We start from the raw sequence: 26,341 nt of genomic DNA, 5'->3' as shown, positions 1-26,341 counted from the left end.
AGGGAAGGTCCCGTGCAAATATCTGGGGGAAGAGTAGGCCTAGCAAACTATTTATTTTGTCTAAGCAAAAATAGTTCTTTGTCCTATGAAATGTTTTTATAAAGATTTTCATTCTTATGATAAGGAAGACTGGATATTTTGGGGTATACTTCTGCAAATTGACTTTTTAGGATAAAACAGTATTCATGATTTAATCTTATAGAAAAAGTGAAGACAAAAACTCTAAAGCTAATTTTATTTCACATTCCCTTTAGCATCTAGATGGTTGCATGCTTTTAGAGTTGGGACAGTTTAAATAATGGCATATTTATTCCTTAAAAAAATGTAGATCTTTTTTGAGTAAGTGGGACATTAGCTGAAGTAACATAGGGTAGCTTTATAGGGCTCTAAACTAACTTACTGAGGTTCAACAGAAGCCTTTTCAGGAGGAGAAATTTTAGCATTTGTACACTTAGTAGTATTTCAGCAAAATAATCACTTTTATGAGAGCAGTAAAACTATACATTCTCTGCATTATATTCAAAACACTAATTTATTTAAAGGCGAAAGACGCCTTAAGAACAGACTTACAGATTGGCTCCACTATTTGGGAAGATTCATGTGCTTGTTATTGGAATATGGTCATTTAGTCATCAAAATAGGGTCCTAAACCCTCAAGTGGACTGCAAGCTAGTTATAAATGGATTAATATGATTTACATAATTGGTTAGTTTTCAGAGAAACCTTTTAGATATTTAGAAAACCTTCAACAGTCAGAATCCAGAACTTGCTTCTCTCTTCTCTTTTACCCCTCATAAAGGTAACAGATTTTAAGAAGTACTGGAGGGCTTACCTGGTGGCGCAGTGGTTGAGAGTCCGCCTGCCGATGCAGGGGACATGGGTTCGTGCCCCGGTCTGGGAAGATCCCACATGCCGCAGAGCGGCTGGGCCCGTGAGCCGTGGCCGCTGAGCCTGCGCGTCTGGAGCCTGTGCTCCGCAACGGCAGAGGCCACAACAGTGAGAGGCCCGCGTACCGGAAAAAAAAAAAAAAGAAGTACTGGAGACAAGGAGTAGGCAGGTGGCACACAATTTCATTCATATTTAAGAGCCAATAATAATGAATCACTGGCCATTTTTCCTGGTTTCTTAACATTGTAACAGGCAGTGAGAAACAGAAACATTTCCCTAAATTTTGGTTGTCTTACAGGTTTCGTTTCTTTCCTTCAGTATGACTGTATTAATTATCGTGTATTGCTTTATATCTGTAAGCATGAGAAGCACTGAATAGGAAACATTTTAGGGTTTAATTTGTTCAGTGGCTCACATGGAGGATGGAAAAGGAATAAACTCTTAACTGAGCTTGATAAGGATGTGATCTTTTAGAATGAGGTGTTTACATATACACTTGTACAAGGTTTTGCCTGTATTGTCTAGACCTGAGCAGTGCTAGTGCAACTGCTAAAAAGCATATATGACTGGTAAAGAAGTGCTGATAAGGTGATATTTGAGAGACTATATACTCTACTAAATAAATATTCTCTCTTAGCATTTTTAGTTGGTCTGTGATAGCCTTCAATTGTCATTCCCAAGTGTACAAATCTTCCACATTTTTTACCCCCCTGTTTTCATCTTCTTTCTGCTTGCTTAGGAAAAAGAATTCTCCCATCTCTAGTAGATAATATTTAAGGTCCATTCTAGCCAGAGTCTAAGATCCTTTTTTACTGTGTTATTGATATGGTAACATTATTGATGAGAGAGCATTCTGGTTCCATTTCAGGAAAATTAACGACAGGATGTCATTTCCTTTACTATTTACATGGGTATTTATCATGGGATGAGTCAGGAAGAGAGAAATCAGATTTGAAATTTAAACAGCCATAGAGAAAATGATTTGAGGGTTTTGTGGGGTTTTTTTTTGCGGTATGTGGGCCTCTCACTGTTGTGGCCTCTCCCATTGCGGAGCACAGGCTCCGGACGCGCAGGTCAGCGGCCATGGCTCAACGGGCCCAGCCGCTCCGCGGCATGTGGGATCTTCCCAGACCGGGGCACGAACCCGCGTCCCCTGCATCGGCAGGCGGACTCTCAACCACTGCGCCACCAGGGAAGCCCTTGAGGGTTTTTTTTAATAACTTATTTCTAATGCCCTCCCTCCCCCATTTCAAAGATAATGAGTTCATGATTGTCTTTCTAGGTTTTCCTATTATTAAACAGTTCTGTGATTTTGCCATCTAAACACTTAAAACATTTTGATGTCTATCCTTCCCATGTGTTTTCAGTACACACACGTTTAAACAATTAGCCTCAATTGTTTTACAATCTACTTTTAAAAGCTGTATTATGAATATTTTCTATGCTATTAAATATTATTCTAAAATATTTTCAATAGCTGCAATATAGTACGTTATATGTAACAAGATTTAATTAGTCCCTCTGGTTAGATGTTGTTATCTACTTTTAGATTTTTGCTTTTATTAATTATACAGAACAGAACTTTGCATAAATCTTTGAATACTTCCCTGGCTATTTCTTCAAGATAAATTTTCAGGTGGTTTCATGGGTATAATATTTTTAGTTTTTGTTTCAGCGAAACAATTACTCTTTGCTGGAGGAAGAAAACTATATTTTTTGAATGCTCATATGCCAAATACTGTGCAAGATGCCTTGTAGTCACATATTTCATATAATTTTTAGCTGTTTTCTTCCCCATTTTTATAGATGAAGACATCTATATGCATGTGTGTAAGATATTTTGCAGTACGTTAACAGTATGTAGAAACTGTTTAAATGTTTTGTTTAGCAAATAACAAAGGCCTTCAGCAGTCACAGGAAACAATCAAGTTTGTAATTCTGTTTTGGCTTTGGAATATGTACTATAATAAGACTTCATCTTTTCATGTTTTATTTGTTCAGTGTAAAGGGTTTTAGGTCTTAAAATTATATGTTAATTGGCATTTATAGCTCTAGGAGGAAAAAAGTGGGTGATTCCCTTATGAATTTTGGGTTTTGCTCATATGACTACTGTTATAGATGATTAATTTATAAATCACATTTTATCTTTAAATTAGAAGCGGATAATAATTGTCTGCTAGGTGAAAATGGTTTCCCTTCACTTAAAACTCCAGACATAACTTTTTCAAATTTTGCACTTGCAAGATCTAAGAGGGGAAAGTTCAGAGATATAAGGATGACAGAAGGTTGCAGAGGAAGGGTGAGAGCAGTGAGGTGACAAGACTGTATGCTTTTACAGAGCTAATTTAGAATCCTTTGCCTACTGCTTCATAGAGCTACCCTATGTTGATAAGTGAGGTTGTTGTTTTTAGGGCCTCGTATTTGTTGTCTAATGCAGTGGATGTTTTGTCTCAGTCACATAGATCAAACAACAACATGGCAGGACCCCAGGAAGGCCATGCTCTCCCAGATGAACGTTACATCCCCTACCAGTCCACCAGTGCAGCAGAACATGATGAATTCAGCCTCAGGTGAGTGAAATGCTGTAATTAGAGCACACCAAGTAATGCTCGTGCATTGATAAAACTTTCTGTGGAAAATAGTAGTTATTCTTTTAAGGAAACTGGAGCATGGATGATGGTTATTTTCTATCCACTTTCATAAGGGAAACTTATCTTATTTCAAATAACCTGCTGAAAGCCAGCAGATTTTAAAGTTTCAGTTCTGAAGTGACTATCTCAAATTCCTAGTTTGGTTAACTTTGACATGCTTGTATTTTATTGTGCCACTTTCTTGTGTCTCTTAGAGTTGAAGTTTCCCTCTTCCTTTTGTGGTTTGGATGGGAAGCCAAGCTGTGGTGTTCTTAACTCACCTCTTAAAGTGGATGTTTGTTCTACCTTGAGAATAACTGGAAGGTAGCAACTTATAAAGCTCAAAGCATCTTTCTTAGGGCTGGTACATGTTATTTAACACATTTCCACCTTTTTCACAGAAGATAAACCTGAGTATAAATTTTTTTTCTGTCTCCTATTTGGCAGTTTACTTAAATCTGCCGTTTTTCTCATCTATATAATGGGTAGTGGTCATGCCCCTTATTATAGAGAGGAAGATATTAAAGGAAATCATATAATACATATAAAGCGTTTATATTACAGTTCTAGTACGGAGTAGATACTAAGTAAATCTTTAGTTCCTTCTTCCCTAGGTCAGTTAGATAATTGTCTGGCTTCTTCTTTGTTACATGGGCCCAAGGCCATAGCTACCCATTATGCATCTTTGTGCATGTTAGGAAAAGGTACCCCTTCCTCTGGGAAGATGCAGCCCTATGCCTGGCATCAAGGATTGAGCATTTGGGCTGGATTTCTGACCATTCCCTTACCCCACCCAAACACACACAAACACACTTTATCCCCTTTACTGAGTGTCCTGGGTCAGGGCACAGATGGCAGCTGTAATTGGCAGCCCTAGTGGCCTTAATGGCTTCCTCCTTCACAGCCCATCCATCTTCCCTACCCAATAAACTGATCAACATGATATTATTGGAAGCTGCACTGTAGATTTTCTTAAACAGCAGCCTTTGGAAAGGGACTGGTAGAGTTGGAGAGGGTGGTACAGTTCATTGTCACAAGGATTCCTTGACCAGGAAAGGTCACAAAATTTGAAATGTCCTTCTGCCCCTAAAGATGGTGACAATGTGTGAGAATGTTTTTGCTGTTGCATTAACTCTATGTTCTTGCCTTTGGTGGGTTGAACACTTGAAAGGATTCAAGAAAATGAAAGTCAAGGCAAGATTCATGACTGAGCTTCTCTTGTCATAAAGTTTCTTTATATAAACTCTTGAAGAGTTTATATAATCTTCCATTTTATCTTCCATTTTAGCTAATTTTAATATCAGTACATTTACTTATCCTCAGAACCTGTTTTATATGTGACACTTGAGTTAAAATTTTTCAAAAGCAAAAAATTATGCAAGTATTTATTGACTGATATTTTTACTTGACAACCATTTTTTTAATTATCAAATTTCCAAATAAAAGTTCTGAAAGCTGCTTCGTATTTATAATCCGAAGAAGATGACGCACATTTTTTATTTTGTCATAATCCATCAAAAACTATACCTGGGAAATTAGTAACAAACAACTCATTAATATAAATTTTATTTTGAAAGATTAGGCATTTTGCATCTAAAAGGTTGATTATGATTCTTTTAGAACATTGGTTTGTTTATGTTTTTCCTATTAAATTTTCTAATAGTAATGGTCTAAGGAAATGGGGAGAATTTGTGTTCAGATTTATGTTTAAAACCAAAAGTATATATCAAATTGGTTTTAATGGATTTTAGAATATTTGTGTATCTTTTATTTCAGCTCTGCGTTTTATAAAATATGAAATGTGTTTTTATATACTGCATATAAATTAATAGACATGCTTACTGCTGTATATTAATAAAAGAGGTGACTGGCAGGAACAGTTTGAGTAAAGTGGCAAGAAGCACGATTGTAGTGGGTGGGTAGCGGGGTGGGGGGGGCATTGTATGAGACAGAGAGAGTTGGAGGGAGGACCTGAAATGGGAAAAGCCACCCCGAAAGAGACTTGATCATGTTTAAATGGTAGTAGAAGGTATTAAATAATAATAGGAAGCCCTGTTTATATGTCAGGCTTCCTGATGAGGTCATTTTGTACAATCTCATTCAATTCTCATAATGGTCATTTAAGTTAGGTGCTGTTATTAGTCTCACTTCACATCTGAGAAACATTGAGTGACTATTTAAAAACAAATAGAAGACTTCTACATGGTGTTGAAATGCTTGGGAATGAATGTCATGGGAACTATAATCTTGATAACCTCATGTTCACATAAAGTTATAGCCATAATGTCATTTTAATAAGGGTTCAACCCAGGGTCTTGTCCTTATCCATCTGTAACAAACCCATGGAGTTTGGCGGCTGTGCATTCTCCACTGAGGTTACACAGCATGATTTCTCAAATAGCTTTAAGAGAAAATGATCTTATCTCTCAGTCAAGGATTTCTCCTTGAGAAAAGCAGCAAAATTGATGCTCCTCTGTGCTTGGAAAATAATCTTCTGAGTTTTTAGAGCCTGGAGCCAGTGAGCAAGAATTGTGAGGGTATATAAATAAATTTCCAGGGTATTTACTGTAACAAAGCAGCAAGCCTGTTTCCAGTTAAGCAGGGTGTCTACAGACAATTTTCACCCTAAAGGGAATGCCTTCTGAACCTGGTAATCTGAAGCCTTTGAATAAAAGAGGAAGGTACACAGCTCTTTTGAAGCACTTTACTGGGTTAATCAAGCTAAATGCAGCTTGATTTACATTTTTATCATTAATTATTTTAACAAGAACTTTCTAGTGTTAGTCTTTTTAAAAAACTCTCCTCATTCAAATATTTGAGTCCAGCTTTGTGTTCTGTTCTAATTATTTCTAATCAGGCCACTTTCCTTTAAAATACTGTATTTTCTCCAGACTCTCCAGTTTTCTGCATAATTTTTAATGGAACTGAATAATATTTTAAGATTTCCTCCAGTTCTAAGATTTTATGAAATCCAATTTATTTCACTCAGATTTGGTTTAGCAAAAATGATTAGTTTACTTTTGCTTTTTATAAGTCCTTTTTCAAAATATGAGGTTGAAATGATGAATTTCATTGCTAGACTGGAGATGTGTGATTTGTAATTGGCCAAATTTCTAAATATATGTAATTGAGAAATCACTTAAAACAAAGCTGCACCTGGAAAGGGTTCCTTACTTGATCCTAGGAAGAAATTTATATTCTTTAACTGTCCATTTAATTGACAAGACAGTGAACTTTGTGAAAGAAATTTGAAAAGTGAGGAAAAGAAAATTATTAAAGGAAATTTGAATAATTTAGTAAGATAATAGTTCTATTTTACTTTACATTAAGATATATAATACTATATACACACATATAAAAGTATACACAAACCCTGTTCTGTTAAATTACTTGATGTTGCCCTTTACAAGTTATATTAAAAATGTATTATGCTTATAGCACATTCGTAGCCTTTTGATGCATGCTTGGGATCTATATAAAATAGTTCTGTATACTAAGAGTTGGGTAAACAGTAGTGGTTTTTGTTTTAGACATTAGAAGATAAGGACTTGGGGAGAGAAAAGTGGTAATTCTCCTTTAACCAGCTCTATTTATATGAAGATGTTAAGTTTTTTATTAGTAGCTTGTTAACAGTGACCCACAAGATTGCTGAATCTTAAAGCAGCATTAAAGTCAAGAAAATATACTCTGTGATAATCCAGAAATAACTTGGTGCCAAAGGACTGGTGACTGTTTAGGACCATTAAAAATTGTGTAAACCTTGATTTAAATTATACAAAATCAATGAGACCAGTTGTCTGCTTTTTTAAAATTTACCTTTGCTAACAATCCAAAGTCAGATGTCTTGTTACAGATACATTTTAAGGGATTCATTATTTTCATGTTTTAAGTCTGGCATTTATTTTTGACTAATGCCCAGATCTACCAATGCAGCACTTTCTGATTTCCCCATTATGAAAACCTGCATGGAATTCCTAGGAAATATATCAAGATGGGTGGAGAAAATGCCCTCTTGATCATGGAAGGTGATGTGTGTTGGAAGAATTTGCTAAGCACCTCCATTGCAGTGGGGAAAATATTCAGAAGCAAGCAGAGTGGGTAGTACAGAGCTTCCTTGATATTTGCCTGCCGTATTACTTCTGCTTTGTGTAATCTGTGTCAGAGGACCAAAGACCAAATGGGAAAGAGAGATTGTTACCAAGGAAAATATGACATAGGACAGATGTGAAATGTGAAAATAACAGGTAGAAAGTTGATATGAGTTTCTTAACTTTAAAAAGCACAGAAGAGGTAAGGATGTATGGGAAGTTGCACAGCGGACCACAGGTTTTAGGAGTTGATAATTCTTACTTCATGTGTTGTAGTTCACAAACTTCTAAGTTCTACTTTTCACCTTTGGAGTGAACTGAGAAGGAATTTAGAATAGGGGTTAAGATCAAGGGCTCTGGGGTCAGGTGGACATGGGTTTGAATCCCAGCTCTGTCACTTAACTGACTATGAGATCTTAGATAAGTGAGTATATCTACCTGTGCCTCATTTCTTCACTTGGAAAACGGGGTGACAATAATAATAGTAACACTGAATTTATAGGGCTATTGTGAAGATTAAATGACACAATCTATATAAAGTGATGGGTACATAGAAATTAGTATTAACAATATACCGTGCTTGGTATAATATATTGAATATATAAAAGTAAATGTGATCTGATCTGATATTTTACAGTGTAATCAGTTTACATTGCCTGGTAATTACTGTTACTTCATTTAAAATAAGTTTTTAAATCTGTTACCACACTATTTTTTAGGGTTATGTTTATCTCTGTAAGCTTTTTATCATCAAATATGCATCATTGGTTCTTACGCAAGTCATGCGTTGTCTTCTGGCTTTTAGTTTCACATAGATTCTCCAAGCGTGAGAGTGTTGATAAGAGTGTTAAATATAAATATGGTTTTCTTCTCATGGGTCAAACCTTTTCTGATTCTTAAAGTTTTTTATTATTGTAAGATGGAAATTGTTTGTCAGTCTGAAATCGTAATATATGGAACAACACTTAAGTATAACAAACAGGAATAAAACTGTAATAAAGCCCAAAGTCAAAGCAATGAATGAAGTATGAGACGAAGGCAGTATACTTTATTACTCTCAATCTCTTATCCCAAATAATCTTTTTGAAACCAGAATTAGTGCTTGCTTTTTTCTCATCTGCAAATTTTGGTAAATTAAGAAAAGATGGCCACAGGAAAAGGGAAAATAGTAAAAAGCAAAAGCATAATCCAAATGAATATAATCCTTAAGAAACTGTTTGTTTTATTTAGTTTGTATCTTGATTTACTTGTTAAGTTCCTGAAAAAATGGTTAGTAATATGGAAACAAGAACCATTTTTCCTGTTTAAAAATATGGAGCAGTCCATTTCATTTTAATAAAAGTTATCAGTAAACAATGTATAGGGATTATGAAGGTAAAAATATTTATTTGTGAAATAGAAAAAATAATTCAGTGAGAATGTCCAAGCAAGTTGCAGATGACATAGCTTGCAATTATCATATCTTCAGTATATAGGAGTTCTTCTGAAGTCTTTGTTAAACCCCGTGATGCCCTACACATGGTATTTTAAAATCTTGATGGCTTCATGACTTTGCTGCTTGATGAAACATGCCACTTGTGTCCGAGCAGCTAATGGCCTCTACTTTACTCTGATGGCGAGAGCTTTTCGCTCCCTCTATACTGGGGATCAGTCTTTTTTTTTTGGAGGGGGGGGGCTGCATTGGATCTTTGTTGCTGCACACGGGCTTTCTCTAGTTGCGGCGAGTGGGGGCTGGTCTTCAGTTGCGGTGCGTGGGCTTCTCATTGTGGTAGCTTCTCGTTGTGGAGCACGAGCTCTAGGTGCATGGGCTTCAATAGTTGCAGCACGCAGGCTCAGTAATTGTGGCTCGCGGGCTCTAGAGTGCAGGCTCAGTAGTTGTGGCGCACAGGCTTAGTTGTGACGCGGCATGTGGGATCTTCCTGGACCAGGGATCAAACCCATGTCCCCTGCATTGGCAGGTGGACTCTTTACCACTGCGCCACCAGGGAAGTCCGCCTGGATCACTCTTGATATTAACTGATTCCAGTCATGATTTTTAACTTAAAAGTATTTTCTAAATAATATTAAAACTCAGAATACCTGGGCAAGGCAGCAACATTTAGCAAATGGAACAATAGATGTTGGCTGATAAATTATCATTCTTTATTCTGATTCTACCCAGCTACACTTCTAAAATGACTCCCAGAGCAAGACACCCTTCACCCCAAATATATCAGCAGAACTTTAAATTCAGTTATTCTGGAATCGAGGCGTGTGCTTATGTATTACTTAAGCTATTGGCATGTACGATATAGAACTATTTTTAAAGTAGTACTCATTTCTTCATTCCTTTATTAAAGAAGCCCAAAATAATCATGTTGAAAAGTGGACATATAGTTACTTGGTTTTTCAGTACCTTCAGAACAGTATTTTTTATAGTGTCAACATTTTCCTAAGATTGTGTCCACTTGGGAATTGTGATATCCCAAATAATTATCTAAATCTCAAGTGTGTTAGGCAGTACCGTATTCATACATTTAGTTATATGCCCTATTATTTCAGACAAGGTAATTCCTTTCTGTCTTTGCTTTACTTTAGGGGTTTTCTTCTAAAGCAAAGGGAGATATATAGAAACTCAAGATTGTTGATGTCCCTTGACCTGATCTTAGAGCATGAATAACAAATATTTTAAAAAATCTATTAGAAGTCTCTTAAGTAATCATTTGGGAAAGTAAAGTTCATTTGAATTCTGAAAGTTACTGAGATTTTATTGTAAATACTGAACCTAATGAAGAAGAAAAGGATATAAGCTTATTTCTGTTATGTTAACCAAGAGACTAACTTAGAAGAGTAGGATAATATTGTAAAGAGTATAAAGAAAAAAATTTGATATGTATCCTTGCCACCAGCTTTCTTAGTATAATGAGTTATTAGATAGTGGTGTTTAAAAATATAGGTGTCCATGTTCACCTTTTCTCCAATGATTATTTGTAGTGATTATTTGGAAACTTTGCTCAGCTTTGGAGTAGAAAGGATGAGAAAGAGATTAAATTATTTACATTTAAGAACCAAATAAATGCCTGTTTTTTCTCTTGATAAGTGTTAGAATATTATTTTTGTCTTTCCTACTGATTTCTAAATCCTTCTGGCTACTCTCTTGCTACAATAATTTTATGACTCATAAGAGAAATATTTGTGTGAAAGATTAAGATGCTAATTCTTTAAAAATGATATCCATAGACTACCATATATAGGCAGCATCAGTGAAATGAAAAAAATCCTGCAACAATAGAGTTTTCCAAAATATTTTCTTTTGATGTCAATAAGGTAAAGAGGTGATAAAACTTTAGGTTAAAATTTTACCAAAAGGTCATTGCTTTATTTGAACATGTCTGAAGTCTAAATGAACTTTATAGAAAGTTAATCTTTTATAAATTTACATACTAAAACTCTGTAAGCTATTAAGTTAAAATCTAAAACACTCAAGTTACGCTGAAGAAAATCTGAAGAGTTGCATATTAGAAAGTTCTCTGAACTTATACTTGGCCTTTTCCTCTAGGAAGTTCATCTAGTTATAACAGACAAAGAGACAGATGATTTTTAACAGTCTTATTATTCACCTTGAGACAATTGAATTGTTCTCTTTCCACATCATTCATTCAACAAATATCAAATGCTCTACTTTGTACTAGACATCATTGTAATGGCCTCAGATTATGGAGTCAAGGTAAAACAATTTTTTTCCCATATAATTATAACAATAAATGTTATGGGAGACATGCACCAAGTGCCGAGAAAGTGGAGGAGGAACAAGTGAATAAGTGGTCGGGAGGGTAGAGCAGACATCTTTAAGGAGCCAGAGGTTTGTTCGTTCCCTCAACAAAAATTGAAAATATGTGCAGGACACGATTCTAAATCGTGAGAGTACAGAATAGAAACAAGTACGCAATGTGTCAGGTAGTTACAAATGGAAAGAGAAAAGAAAAGTAAACCAGTTAAGGGCCAGAGAGTGACTGACTGGGGGATGGAGGAGGGAAATGATCATTTTAGATAGTTTCTCCAGTGTAGGCCTCTATACTTGATGATTTTTGAGCAAAGATCTGAATGAACTGAGAGCCATGAAGATATCTGGGCAAAAGGGGAGGAATGTTCCATGCATAACACAACAGCTGATTTAGAGTTGCTGAGGCACATTTGAGGCACAGTAAGAAGGCCATTGCAACTGGAACAGTCACTGAAAGGTAGCACGGAAGCCCTATTATATAGGGACTTGTAGGTTTTGAACAGAGGAGTGATACGATCTGAGTAAGTTTTTTAAAAGTACGGAGATTAGTTAGGGGGCAATTGCAATAACTCAGGGGAAACAGTGAACCAAGGTGGTGGAAGGGAAGTGGTGAGAAGTGGTTGAATTTAGAACCTGAATTTTAGTAGATGAGTGGGAGTTAAGTTTACGGAAGAAAAGGGAAGATAAAGATAGCATTATGTGAGAGATTACTGAGCCTGACACCCCCCAGCACCATATAAGTAGTGATGGAATGGTGGGGAGATGAGACTAAAGACATCTAAAGAAGGCCTTTGTGTGATCAACTAAGAAGTTTGAGCTTTATCCTGAAAAATTTGGGAGCCCATTAAAAATGACTCCTCTCTAGGGTTCTTCCACTATCTAAGGGAAAACCTTCTATGGGTTCCCTATTGTTGTTATTCAGTCATTTCCTCTTTGAGATCCAGGTTTATTTTCTCATAAACCTATCTCAATATTATTATACACAAGTTTTCATAAGTTAAATATATTGTTAGAACAAAATGGCAAAACTTCCAGGAAAGAGTAGAGAACGAGTAGGGAACGACTTTTTTTTTTATAAGTACCTACTATAAGCCCTTCCCTTTGTCAAGCACTTTCTCCTTTAATCCTTTCAACAATTAATTGAGAAGATCTTTGTCTCCATTTTCTGGATAAAGAAAGTGAGCATCAAGCAGATTAGTAACTTGCCCAAGGTTAGAAGGCTAATAATTAAATCTTGGATTCAGGATTTGAAACCAGGTCTGTCTGAATCTAAACCTTTCACAGTTTTCTTTAAAGTATGCTGTCTCTAGAGTTTAATTTCATTTATAATGCATCAAAGATGATTGGTTTTTGTTTTTTTAACCAAGTAACATCAAATGGTACTTTTGCTATACTGGTAAAATTTGGGTTAGTGGTAGGTAGTTCTATAAAAGAGTTTTAAAGTAAGCATTGTTAGTTTTCCATATTTTAAATCAGTGGTTCTCAATTTGTAACGTGTAAAGGAATCGCCTGGGGATTTTTTTTCAATGCAGATTCTGATTCCATAGGTCAGGGGTGAGATGTAAAATTCTGCATTTCTAACAGATTTGCAGGAGGTGCTATAATGCTGGTTCATGGACTACACAGATAGAAGACTCTAGAATGGTGAACTTAAAACCATAGAAATGTTATTAAAGATCCACTTTGTTATTCCTTGTTTTATTTTATTAATATTTCTATTTTCAGTTGGGAAAAAACCTTTACTAAGTGCCTAATACAAATGGATGACTCCACCATTTCATATGAGAGCTCATTTAATATAAAAATGCTGCAGGGGCTTCCCTGGTGGTGCAGTGGTTGAGAGTCCGCCTGCCGATGCAGGGGACATGGGTTCGTGCCCCGGTCTGAGAAGATCCCACATGCCACGGAGCGGCTAGGCCCGTAAGCCATGGCTGCTGAGCCTGCGCATCCGGAGCCTGTGCTCCGCAACGGGAGAGGCCCACGTGCTGCAAAAAAAAAAAAAAAAAAAAAGCTGCAAAACGTTACCAACTTATAAAAAAAGTCTGTCATCTATAAAAGCACAAACTAAAGATCGGAGAGACTGACTTGACCAAGATCAATCAATGCTTCTTTTCACAGATAAGTTCTTAATCATTTCAGCTCAACAAACTTCGGTTGTATTTGGTGGTAGTGCTAAGCTCTACGGATATAAAGAGCAAAAAAATCAAGGTGATTCCTTCAAGACTTAGAGCTTGATGGGGAGAAATGTCAGGATGTAGGCAAATGAGTAGAGTTCAGTGAGGCATCTGCTAAAACAGGACATGAGCATGGTGCTTGGGGACACAGTATATGCTAGTGAGTAGAATACAGATAAGTAACATTGCCAGAATTCCAATCTAAGCCTGCAGATGTATGGGCCAGAGTTTCCTCTTACACTGCATTGTGATCTACAGGGGGTTTGGGCTCATCAGTATGTTCTAGTAGTTGGGCAGAAGAATCTTCTAGCTACTTATGACATAGGAGAACACCTGAACTCGAGGGGGGAAAAAAAGAAATGGCTTGGCTACCACTCTTGCATTTATTTGCCTGAAGCAGATTTTCATCGGTATATTTATAATCTTTTTAGTTTCCAGCCTCTAGGTCAGTACACAAAAATGACAAAACCTGAGCTCATAACTTAGAGCTGCACACTTTAAATCAGTTTTCACCCTGAAAATAAAACAGTTACTTTGGAAGCCAGAAGAGAAATCATTTTTTTTTACCAAACCTTGATTTTATAACCTGCTTTTTCTTCAACAAATGCATTTATACACGCTTATCCCGTGTTTTGCTTATTGAAGCCACAAAAAAAGTTAGTGACAGTGATATTATAGGGTTTATTATACACGACAACCTTTTCCATTGAGTCTACCTAAAAATTTTAGTAGTGTGGACAGAATTTTGTTAAGGATTGTTTAGGACTTATGAGGTCAAGCATATGAATTTCAGATGTTAGTGGTTATGAAAGACTCCCTTAGAAGCAAAACTGCAGAAGAGTCAGGGGTGCATATATTTTAGTTCTCAAATACTTTAAAAACCACACGTCTGCAAGATCAAAGAATCACAGTCTAACCTGGTGGTAGTTTCTGATGAATGATGCCATCCTTGTCCTGAGCAACCTTGCAAAATTGAACATACCCACTCAAAAAAAAAAGGAAAACTCTTTTTCTGTATTCTAGGGCAGAATGATAAATTCTGAATTAAACTCAGTGTAAAAGAACAAATACAAGACAATCTTCAGTGAGCATCCACGAAATCAAAAACAAGTGCAATTTCAGTTCACAGGTGGGGAGGACTCTTACTAGTGGGATAGGAATTGAGAAAAGCTTTGCAAAGATACAGCATGAAAATGGAGTGGAATTTCAGTGGGTAAAAATAGTGGAGGCTAGGAGGAGACAGGCTGGGGTGTGTGCATTGGGGATATGTGTGGAGGTGAAAAGTGCATGACCCTGCTAAGTACTGGAAAGACAGGCCATGCAGCAGGAGGACTAACTTTGAATGGATTACTAAATTACTAATGTGATAGGATCATCTTACCAAAGAGAGAGCACCGGGTGCAATAGTAGAGGAAACTACTGTATATGTAAGCAAAGCCCTCTTGAGGAAGGGGCATTCACATTGGGGAGGGACGAGTAAGGCGTTAGCTAAGCAAGGAGGGCAGGGAGAAAGGTGCCTGCAGGGTGGTCCTGGAGAGAGAAGAGGAGGAAGAGTTTGAAGGACTGAAAGAAGACTGGGTGAGGAGAGGTATGAATGGTAGTGGTGATGCTTTCAGAACCTGTGCACTGTGCTATGTAATGCGTGACAACAGAGGACCTTGAATAACCCAATTAAGATTTGAGAATTTTTCCTGTGGGCTTTAGGGAGCCCTGAGTCATAGAGCTACTTCCCCAGAGAAGGTGTGAGGCAAGATGCTCTTAAGGTACATATAATGTTTAATGTTGCAGTTGATTAAAACCAATGGGTAGGGCTTCCCTGGTGGCGCAGTGGTTGAGTCCGCCTGCCGATGCAGGGGACATGGGTTCGTGCCCCGGTCCGGGAAGATCCCACATGCCGCGGAGCGGCTGGGCCCGTGAGCCATGGCCGCTGAGCCTGCGCATTCGGAGCCTGTGCTCCGCAACGGGAGAGGCCACAACAGTGAGAGGCCCGCGTACCGAAAAAAAAAGAAAAAAGAAAAAAGAAAAAACCAATTGGTAGGCTACTGCTAAAGTTTAGTCATGGAAATACGAAAGTCTACAGTAAAGTTTGATCTGAGGAACAGGGGCAATTGAATTTTAAAGTAACGTCAACTCAAAATATGAGGACATGTTTTTTGAAGTGTTGGTGTCCAGTTGGTGGAGAAGAAAGACTAGTGTTGACCTTGTGAGAAGCATTAAAGATGTAGGAGCCATCTATGTGAATATGACTGAAGCAATGGGATTTCATGAAAGTTCTAGGAAAAGAAATTTTAAAAAACACTACTTTTCATTAATGTTTGTCGTATTTGCAGTGTAGTACTTAAGAGCATGAGTTCTGGAGAGCTAGAACTATCTGGGTTTGAATCCAGGCTCTGCCAGTTACTAGTCTGGGCTAAGTGATCTGAGGCAATAGTTTCCTCATTTGTAAAGTGGGAATAATAATAGGACCTATGCCATGGGACTGTTAAATGAGTTAATTTGCTTGCAAAAAACTTAGAACAATGCTTTACGTATAATAATACAGTTTGTGATTCATCATAAATGTAAGAGACCAGAATTTCAAAACAAATTCTTCAAAGTTAGATTCCTTTGAAAGATGTATTGCATCTACTTCTCCAGCTACTCCTCTTACATTCTAAGGAAACGACTTCTTGATAGCCCTGTACTTTGAACCATGATAGGGGTGTGTTTAGTAAACTTTCAGTGTCCTGGGTGACATCTTTATTCCTGAATTGTGGGGCAGGTGAGAGGGAGAGGTTGTTCATCTTGTGGCATAATCAAGACTTTCTGGCTTGATTAGACATTGCAAATGGTTTGTTAGTCATTACTAATGCAAGAAGGTCCTTAGGCAAGAGCAGGAAGTTGATGTTGAGTCACCTTCAGTATTATGACATAGAATATTTTATTTGTTTTCAAAACATTGCAGGAAGTTAGTATTTGTTATAGTAGTTATCATTCAACCAATAGTAGTAAATCCTACATAAAAATTTATTTCCCCCAAGGGTAAGTAATTCTAATTTATGAATTACTTTAATTATAGCCTACCGCTCTCTCTTGCTTGTCCTAATTCAAATTTCTCACCCTCTTTACATCTTATTAAAATGATGACCTCTTTCTGTTTACCTTCTTGATCCAGGGCTTATTTTTTATCTCCTCCTTTTTCCAAAAGACTTTGATGTGGTGGTTAGGCATGATAGCCCAGCCTTGGAAAACTCCCATATCTTTCCCATGTCAAAGGGCCTGCCTTTAGTGTATGTAAGCATAATCTGGGATGAAAATGTTTATTGCCCACTCTCACATGTTTAGAGGTTGTCCATGAGTTTGGAGACGTTGTTATTATCCTTTAGTATTGGTGGTCCCCTTTAGGTATAACCCATTCAACTATTTACTGGTTAAAATGCTGAGAGGTTTTCTGATCAAGTCTGGATCATAAAAACAAAGTGAATCACCGTACCTCATTCCTTGCTTATTCTACCCCCTTCATACTGGCCTCCTCGCTGTTTCCCTGACTGGAATGCTCATGCCCCACATCACCACACGCTGGCTTGCATTGTGTACGAGTCTCAGCTTTAAGGTCACTTTCTCAGTTTGGCCCTTCTTAGTCCACATTTTGAAAACACCATTTCCAGATTTATGTTTTTGTTGTTTTGGTTGTTTTGGTTTTGCACTCATGCTGGTTTGTTTTTTGTTGTTGTTTTTTTTGCACTCATTTTGTTTTTTGTTTTTTTTTTCACTGCACTTATTGTTAGCCAACATTGTACTATACATATCTGCCTGTCTTCCTGGCTAGAACATAAATTCCATGAAACAGGAACTGTTTTGCTTATCTCTGTATGTCCAGGGGTCTAGATTAGAGCCTGAATATAGTAGGGACTCAATAAATACTTAACTGAATAAAAGAATTTGCTATATCCCTGTGCCTTCAATTTAAGTGATACCAAATAATGGAGAAATTGAACTTACGTGGAGAGGATGAAACGGGATATTTTTCTCTGACAAGCATAAATAAAGAATTTTAATTGAATTTTGTTTTGATTACATTAATGTCAGCCAACATGTAAATTCCTGCCCTTGCTGAGTAGTAGGCATCCTACTCGACAGTAAAATAGAAAAATGCAAAATATACACTCCTGTGTTAGGTATTTCACAGTCTAGCCTGGAAGAAAATGCATATAAACAAATAATACTGTGTGATAAATTTTATGGCATTAGTTAATAAAGAAAATATTTTGCCAGCACAGAGAGATGACTCTTCATTTGAATTGAGAAAGTGAAGAGTTCTCAGCTAAAAATGGTTTAAAGCTAAGTTACGAGTAGTAGTTCCCATGGATCACATCAGTTTACTTGCCTCCAGAGTCCTACTCTTCATTTCCATCTGGTCATTAGAGGACAAACAAGATAATGTATTTTGGTCTACTTCTCCATGATAGTTGCTTGAGCCATTTCAGTTTTTTAAAAAAAGAAGCATCGCCCTTCTTATGACTTTATTTATCCTGATAGATGTTGAGCCATTTGCCTCATCTTATTCTAGCAGATGTGGCTGTGTGCCATTCTCAGACATGCAGTGCTTGATAGTTCGGCCTCTGAACTGCCCATGATGCCTAACAGTGAATAATTATAGTTTTATACAAGTTACATAAATTCAAGAAACAGTTCTATACCAGCCAAAGAATTCTAAGTAGTTATTTTTAGGTCAGTGTTTGTCAAAAGTATGTTCCTTGGACCAGCAGCATCAGCATCATCTGGGAATTTTCAGGCCCAGCCCCAAACCTACTGAGTCAGAAATTCTAGGGGTGGGGCTCAGCTTGTATTTATCTTAAGTAAATAAAATATTGCTACTTCTGTTTGCTTCATTTTATATACTCCTTCTTGGAGAAGTTAGAATATTTATGACACTAAAATCAAGATGTAAATTGAACTCAAAGGTATTCTACATTTATTTTGATCTGTCCCTGTAGTCTCCTCTTATTATAAATCTAGTTTTGTGAGAAGCCTAGATTTCCCCTTAGACTTACTGACCTTACTCCATTCCAACTCTAGACCAAACAGATGCTTGCATCAAACTTTCAGTAGCCTGTGCAGCTTGATGATTCAGAAAATATATCACTCTTGCTTTCTCACCTTCTTATGGTTATTCGGCAGTTAGCTTAGTTTAACCATAATGACATAGAAACCTTGCATTATCAGGTCACCAAATTTCTTCTAAAGAGAGAGCATTTAACTGAAAATTCTTTTTGTGGGTGAATAAAGCCCAGATCGATTGTTGTTTATTTAGTTCACATTTAAGATTGAAGATTTGTTTCTTTTCAGTTTTCTTTTTTCTATTACTAAGAATTCGATTGTGGTGCAAAGCTGTTTAAAGGTAATCTTTCCTCCTCTACTCCTTTGCCTTTATCAGTAGTAGCTTTCTTTTTTTATAAAGCGGACATCCTATTTTATTTTTTAATTTTTTTTAAATTTCATTTATTTATTTATTTTTGGCTGTGCTGGGTCTTCTTTTCTGTGCGTGGGCTTTCTCTAGTTGCGGCGAGCGGGGGCCACTCTTCATCGCGGTGCGCGGGCCTCTCACTGCCGCGGCCTCTCTTGTTGCGGAGCACAAGCTCCAGACGCTCAGGCTCAGTAGTTGTGGCTCACGGGCCCAGCCGCTCCACAGCATGTGGGATCTTCCCGGACCGGGGCACGAACCCGTGTCCCCTGCATTGGCAGGCAGACTCTCAACCACTGCGCCACCAGGGAAGCCCGGACATCCTATTTTAGACAGTCTCTTTACACACAACATTAAATTTTTATCCAATGTTAAATGAACAACATACGTGAATATAAAAGCATTCTTTTGTGTTTAGTATGTATATTTGGTATCAATTTGAGTGCTTATAAAATTAATTATATAGTAATTATTCTATTTCATATGTACATTATTTAATTCTTTAATTAGAAATATGATGAGAAAATAGGCAGAAATCACTATGCTCTTTATTTGTATACCGGGCTTGTCTCTCCTTTATATCCTCATGTCTAAAATTAGTTAGAGCTTTGTTTTTGATTGTTTGCAAATTTAATGTATGGAAACACCTGCATAAGTTTTGGGGAATGTATTTATATCTTTGGGAAGCAGTGTGTTGTATGGTTTAAAAGCAGAAGCTCTGAAGTCAGACTCCCTGGGTTTAAATCTTTACCTTAGGGAAGTTTACTTTATTGTTTACCTTGGGCAAGTGATCTGTCTGAATGTAACTGTGTTTCATCTGTATGATATGGCTAAGAACATGGTGTGTGATGGTACTAATGGAGCTAGTTAGTGGTAGAGGTGTTGCTGCCATTGCTGCCCCCCAGAGGTTGTGCATTGCACTATTATTTATAAGAGCAAAAAAATTTACAAAGAACTGATATGTAACACTGGGAAAAGGGATAAATGAATTCTAATATATCTGTGCAGTAAGATCTGTGAAGCCATTAAAAAGAATGAGAGAGACTTATGTGTTGTGTTAAGAAAAGATGTCTATAATATATATTAAGTGAATATAGCAAGTATGGTTCAGGTAGAGCATGACATCAGTGGTTATGCATGTGTGTCACAAACTGTGCACAAGAAAAAAATCCAGAACATATCACAAAACTAAAGTTGTTCAGTTTTTCCCCCAGGGAATAGATTACAAGAAACTTTCACTTTTCCATTATGCATTTCTACAAATCTTAAACACTTTTTAAAAATTTCAGATGAACTGTAAAAGTGAAATACACTTATGAACAAAAGGTTTAAGGTGCAAAAAACACTGCATTAATAACGTCATTCACATATTCTGCTTATAAGCTTATTAACTGAAAAAAAGTTGTTTTGGGTTTTTCCTTAACATCTTGTGCCATATTTAATTCTTTTTTTTCCCTTTTTACTTAATCTAATGTTAGTGAAATTTGTCTTATGTAAAGGATATTTCAGGGAAATATTTTAAGAAATCTATTTAGAGTCTCTTTAACACAGTGTCCCATTGAAATTTTAATTTTTAGAGAAGTTATGAATCACTATATCAAGAATCAGATTGGAATGACAATGAAGCCTTTATTAGGCCACGACATTAAAAGTATATATTGCTTTACTGCCTTCAATACCAGTATTACATAAATGCATGTATCAGAAACTTCACAGAAATTACATGACAACTCTTGTAGCTAAGAAAGTGATTCTGAGGTGTACATTTGTCTTGCCTTTTTAATTTTTTTTTTTTGGCTGCGTTGTGTCTTCGTTGCTGTGCGTGGGCTTTCTCTAGTTGTGGTGAGCGGGGCTACTCTTTGTTGTGGTGCATGGGGCTTCTCATTGCGGTAGCTTCTCTTGTTACGGAGCACAGGCTCTAGGTACATAGGCTTCAGTAGTTGTGGCACGTAGGCTCAGTAGTTTTGGCTCGCAGGTTCTAGAGCACAGGCTCAGTAGTTGTGGCCCACAGGCTTAGTTGCTCCACAGCATATGGGATCTTCCCAGACCAGGGCTCGAACCCCTGTCCCCTGCATTGGCAGGCAGATTTCTTAACCACTGAGCCACCAGGGAAGCCCACCTTTTAAAATTTATAAACCTGCCCTAAAAGGAGATGCATATCTGGGAAACTGAACTGTCTTTATGCAGTTTAGCCTTCATGTACATAAAATATGCCGTTGATTTTATTGGGGGAGAAATTCCATCCAAAAATGTTGCCTACAGCTATGAGTTAAGAGTGTCTGTACAGTGTGTAGCTTTTATTTTTTAAAATCACAGATAGGGCATGTATATGAATTATAAATATATAAATACAATTTTGTATTAAAAGTTTTATAGTTTATGACAAAATCTGGTTCTGTGATAGGCTAATGAGTACAGTCGCTGTGAAGGAATGTTTGTGGCTCATGTCAGTGTGTGAATGCATAGACAATTTGAAGCTTTTGATATATTTGTGATATTTATCTTCCGTATACATCTTATGGGAAAACCCAAACGAACTTTTTGGCCAACCCCATATATGTACTATATGATTTTAAGCTTGTTTATAGAAAGTTCAAAGTATTAGAAGGCAGGATGTTCATTCTTCCATTAAATATCTAGTGAGCAATTACTCAGATACTGGACACGAGTTAAAAGATAAGTGGCCTGGTCATTGTCAGGAAGGCAGACATGTAAGCAAATAAATACAGCTCTATCTGTTAAAACATTAATACAGAGTAGAAGAGGAAGTTAATGATTTTATGTGGGGTAATCAGGGAAGGCTGAATCAAAGGGGTGACATCTGAGCTTTCTCTTTTAAGGTGAATAAGAGTTTATAAGAGATGGGGCAGAAGGCTGTCTGTGATAACATGAATAGTACATACAAGGAGATGGCATGATTTTGTGAAAACTTGGGGAAGTAGAGTGAGGGTTGGGTGTGTGAGGAAGACTTATTAAGAAATGAGTCCAGCTGGCATTTTCCTTTTGATGGTAGAGAGCAAGGGAAACGTTTTTAAAATCAGTGAGTAACATATAAATGTTGATTGGGTAGTATTTTAAGAAGAAAACCCTGGTGGCTGCTGGATAGGAGACACTGGAATGAGGAGAGGAAACAAGAAGTCAGACACCAGGAACAAAGATCTGTAGTGGTTAAGAAAAGGAGCTGAAAATTATTGATGGTTGAATTCTTAGAGACGGGCTGTAACAGATCAGTCAGAGTGTTAAGTGGAGTCTACAGCATGGAGTGGGTGGAGCAGAAAGGGAAAGTTGATTTGTATCCAAGATACTGTTCTTGGTTCTAACTCAGACAACAAAGGTAGAGAGTGATATTGTTTAAAAACAAAAAAAGTAGGGAATCCATTTACTCAGGAGGCAGGTTTGGAGGCTATAATGAGGTCTGTTAGGGCCATTGGGTTGATGCTTCCAAAGGCATCCAGTGACTTTTGTTGACTTGTTCATCATCATGATATCTTAGGAAGTTAGAATTTTAATTACTTGTTTTTCAGAAGCATTTTACAATTGAGCCATCTTCGCAATTAAAGTCAGTAACAAACCCTTAATATTCAGTTCTGGAGGTTCTGTCTTCCTAGTGGGGAAATAGAACCCAAAGTGACACTGAAGGCTGCTGAGAAAAGTGGTTTGTTTGATTTACATGTGTTAAACAGATCTGCTTCCCATTCACTTTTTAGTAAACACAGGATTTCTGCAGCAAAGTTCAACTCTGGACATGGTTAGCATTGTGTGCAGAGTTCCATATTCAGGATTGGAGAAGGGTCTTCCCCCTGTGGCCTGTCTAGGAGTACAGAACACTCTGGTTCCACATGCCTGCATTCCCTAACAGGATTTTGACCCCATCAAAGTAGATCTTTGATAATACTATAGGAGCAAATTGGTCTGTTCCTAATACAAATGAAACTGGCCTAGAATTAGGGCCTTGGGTCCCATGGGCCTGTGTGAGTGGTCTGTTTAACCAAAGTTACTCTTTCAGCATTACTCTTAAGGCTGTTGGACTGCCAGTACAGAAAGAAGGAACTTGTTCCATTTTTGCACAGGAAACATACTTAGTCTCTGATCTTGGATGTGGGAGGTGAATAAAAAGAAGTGTTGTTATGAGAAAAATGTCTCAGGAATTAGGCTGCTAAGTTTATCATCTCTGACACTAGCTTTGTGATGTACCGACTAAACCACTCTGTGCCTCAGTTTCCCCATTAGAATGGAGATAGTACTACTGCTTATGTCCTTGGTCATTGTAAGGATTAAATGAGTTAATGTACCTAATATACTTAGCACAGGGACTGGCACACAGTAAGCAGTCAATTCGTGTTGGTCCACAGATGGAAAATTTTAGGCATTTGCTCAGACTCTCCCAATTTACCTTTGCCTTTTCTGATTCCTGGTGGGAGTGGGAAGTGGAAGCCGGGGAGTGGGAGAGACAAGGAGGAAATATGCCTGAATTTAGTGGTTTATACTGGACCTCTCTTTTCATTGCTATTACCTCTTAAAAGCAACTATCTAGCCTCCCTTCCCTCATAAAGATAGAATAATCTTCTTATACTTTCTATATTCTTTAGCCCTATCTCCCAGGTATTACTTCCTCACTCCGTAGCTTTGAAATTTGTACCTTTTCTCTTTTTCTTCCTGAGAAATTTGCCTTCCGGCAGTTGTGGTGTTTACTCTGCCCCCTTCCCAAGTCTCTGACAAACTTAAACTTCTAGCCACAATCCCCACCTCCTAGCAACTTCCAGTCTGCTTAAGAATAAGCTTTTTTGAACCATGTTTTCTCTATTATAGTTTTCTTGGTGTGAGTCAGTCACATAAATAATGGAAATAAATGGTACTTGGCAGTCTTAGCTAAACTGTGCTTTATATTAAGCAGAATGTTTATGATACTGTAGGTACTCTGAGAACACTTGCATATATTCCTTATTAAAGAACCTTTTGGGGTCTCTAGGAAGATACTGTCCCAAAACTGACTGGATTGGGGGATGGTCCCTGAGCTGCAGCACTCCATGTCTTATATTAACACTAATAACAGTTATTTGGGTCATGACTTCCAGAGCATTTTCTAAAAATCTGACCTTTTTTACATCTGTGTCTTTGGGGGTATAGATTTTATTATTGGGTAATTTCCTTTTAGTGGAGAAGAATCAAGTATACAGGTTTACCTTTCTTCTCTGAGCACATTGTTAATTCTGCATTAATGAGTTGTTTTATGTCAGGATGTGTTTTCTTTTTAAATTAGCACCCCTCTCACTTTTTTTTAGATGCACCAAGTTAAAAACCAACCGTGATTTTTTTTCTGTATTTATAGGTCCTCTTCCTGATGGATGGGAACAAGCCATGACTCAGGATGGAGAAATATACTATATAAACCATAAGAACAAGACCACCTCTTGGCTAGACCCCAGGCTTGACCCTCGTTTTGGTAAAGGTTCATCTCAAAATCTTTTTAGATATTTTTGATGACTGTTTTTTGGTATGTGAATTTGGGAAGGTACATTTAAATTAAATTGCAATGCTTCATAATTTTAAAAAATGACTGCCCATCCAACTTATCCAAGTACTGTTTTTATACCTTTCACTTTAAACTTGAGAAATTCAGGTCTAAATCAGCCTTTTAGCTTGGACTTCTTGGGATGGGGTTGGAGGAATGTTGTGGTGGTTTACTAACCAGACTCGCTGTTCCTTTAACATTTTGGGAAAACGCAGTGATCATGTTTAAAATGATCTTTCTAGCTACAGAAATAATCAGTCTGTCGCTTCATCTAAAACCTGGGATATCAACTTTTGTCAGTAACGTGGTGTCTGCTTATGCTTAACTTAAGAGAGCAACGAGTACCATCCTGTGCCTGGGTATTATAATGTTTTCTATCCTAGGGGGGGTGGGTACCCCGTCACCCTAGAGATAGACCAATGAAAGCCTTTTTTTCCTTCTCTTCGCTTCTGCCCCCCCCCTTTTTAAGTAAAGGGGGTTTTTCCTTTGTTTTTCATTTAGGAAACAAACCCAAAATAAGCCATATATCCCTCCAAATCAAATGACAAAAATCACCATTTGCACAAAGAAATACTCGCCTCCCAAATGTGCATATTTTGATAATAGTATACATTTTTTTAGGGCCTTTTTACACATTTTTTTTCACTGTTTTCAGTTTCTTCAGTTGGGTTTCTGAGACATTTTTCCAAAGCCATGGAAAAATGTATTTAAAAAGGAGCAGATCATTGTGGTTTTAAAGCTTTCGTCTTGGACTGGATGCAGCTAAATGAAAACAATGTGCAGATCACTGAGTAGGTCAGACTGAGGGAACTCGGAACCTTTGAAGCTTTACAGGGGTTGACCTAACAACAACTGTGGGGCCCTTATGGGAAAGAGGAATTAACTCTGTGAATACCATCAAAACACAGTCCTGGGGGAAAAAGAGAAAGAAAAACTCTACCCAGAGCTGGTTGGGTAAAATAACTTCCCCGTCAGGAACATTCTGAGCAGTTCTCCTATATCTATATGTATACCTTTTTAAACCCCCAACATTTGGGTTTGCCCCAAGCTTACTGATTGGCCAGCTTTATGAACTGATTGAATCCCCTATTCAAGTCAAGTCAAAGGTGGGATCAGGGCAGAGACTGTCATTTTGACAGATATCCGGTTTGGCTTAAATGCTAGCCTTTTGAGTTTCAAGACCTATTTGAGTGTTAAAAAAGTAATGTGGCATGTTAATAATTTGCAACTTCAGATTCTATTTAATGCTTGAATAAGCCCTTGTGGTTGAAACAGGAAACCAAGTAAGGTAGAGAATTTAATAAATGTTGCCATTTGTATGGACTAGAACGATAACAGACATGTTTCCTTAAATCATCTTTAATGAAATGAATTCTGCTTGTCCATGTTTTGGAAATTTTAAAAAATGGTACTGTGGGATTTTTTTTCCCTCTACACGAGATTATGAAAAATGATGATTAACCCTTAGCTAACTGTAGAAATCAGCAATTGGAACAAAGCTTTTTTTTTTTTTTAAGTATTTTCAGTTAATAAAAAGTGAAATAAAACAACTTGGCTGTGAGCTTAAGTAGATTCATTAACTACACACACAGCTTGGTCTTTTTTTTTAAATGGGAGAAAGTACCAAAAAAAAAATAATGATAATCTCCCTCCCACCTTCAACACGTATGTACACACAGCGTACAGTTAGCTATGCCAAGAAAAGTTTTCATAAAATACTCTTACTGCGTTTAGTTTCCCTTTTTGGGCCCACTGTGTATGTGTATTCCAGACAGGCTTGACAACATGCCAAAGCTTTTTATTTTGTGGCCCGACTTTTAATCTGTTCCAGACCTTTTCAGTC

The 26,341-nt window shown here is 37.2% G+C and overlaps 1 protein-coding gene across 12 annotated transcripts in view; it reads left to right on the top strand.

Annotated features, from left to right (window-relative positions):
- The window catches only part of YAP1 (Yes1 associated transcriptional regulator), a 107,436-nt gene that overhangs the window by 45,920 nt on the left and 35,175 nt on the right, over positions 1 to 26,341 (top strand). For 4 of the 12 annotated variants that reach the window (XM_060018057.1, XM_060018053.1, XM_060018059.1 and 1 more), the window contains exons 3-4: positions 3,343 to 3,458; positions 24,316 to 24,435. In XM_060018057.1, the coding sequence (XP_059874040.1) occupies positions 3,343 to 3,458; positions 24,316 to 24,435 (236 nt within the window). The remainder of the gene's footprint in view (positions 1 to 3,342; positions 3,459 to 24,315; positions 24,436 to 26,341) is intronic. The other 8 variants (XM_060018058.1, XM_060018054.1, XM_060018061.1 and 5 more) reach the window with 2 other exon arrangements.

Source organism: Delphinus delphis, chromosome 8 (assembly GCF_949987515.2).
Source record: "Delphinus delphis chromosome 8, mDelDel1.2, whole genome shotgun sequence".
NCBI lineage: Eukaryota > Metazoa > Chordata > Mammalia > Artiodactyla > Delphinidae > Delphinus > Delphinus delphis.
This window is presented reverse-complemented; position numbering and strand designations above follow the sequence as displayed.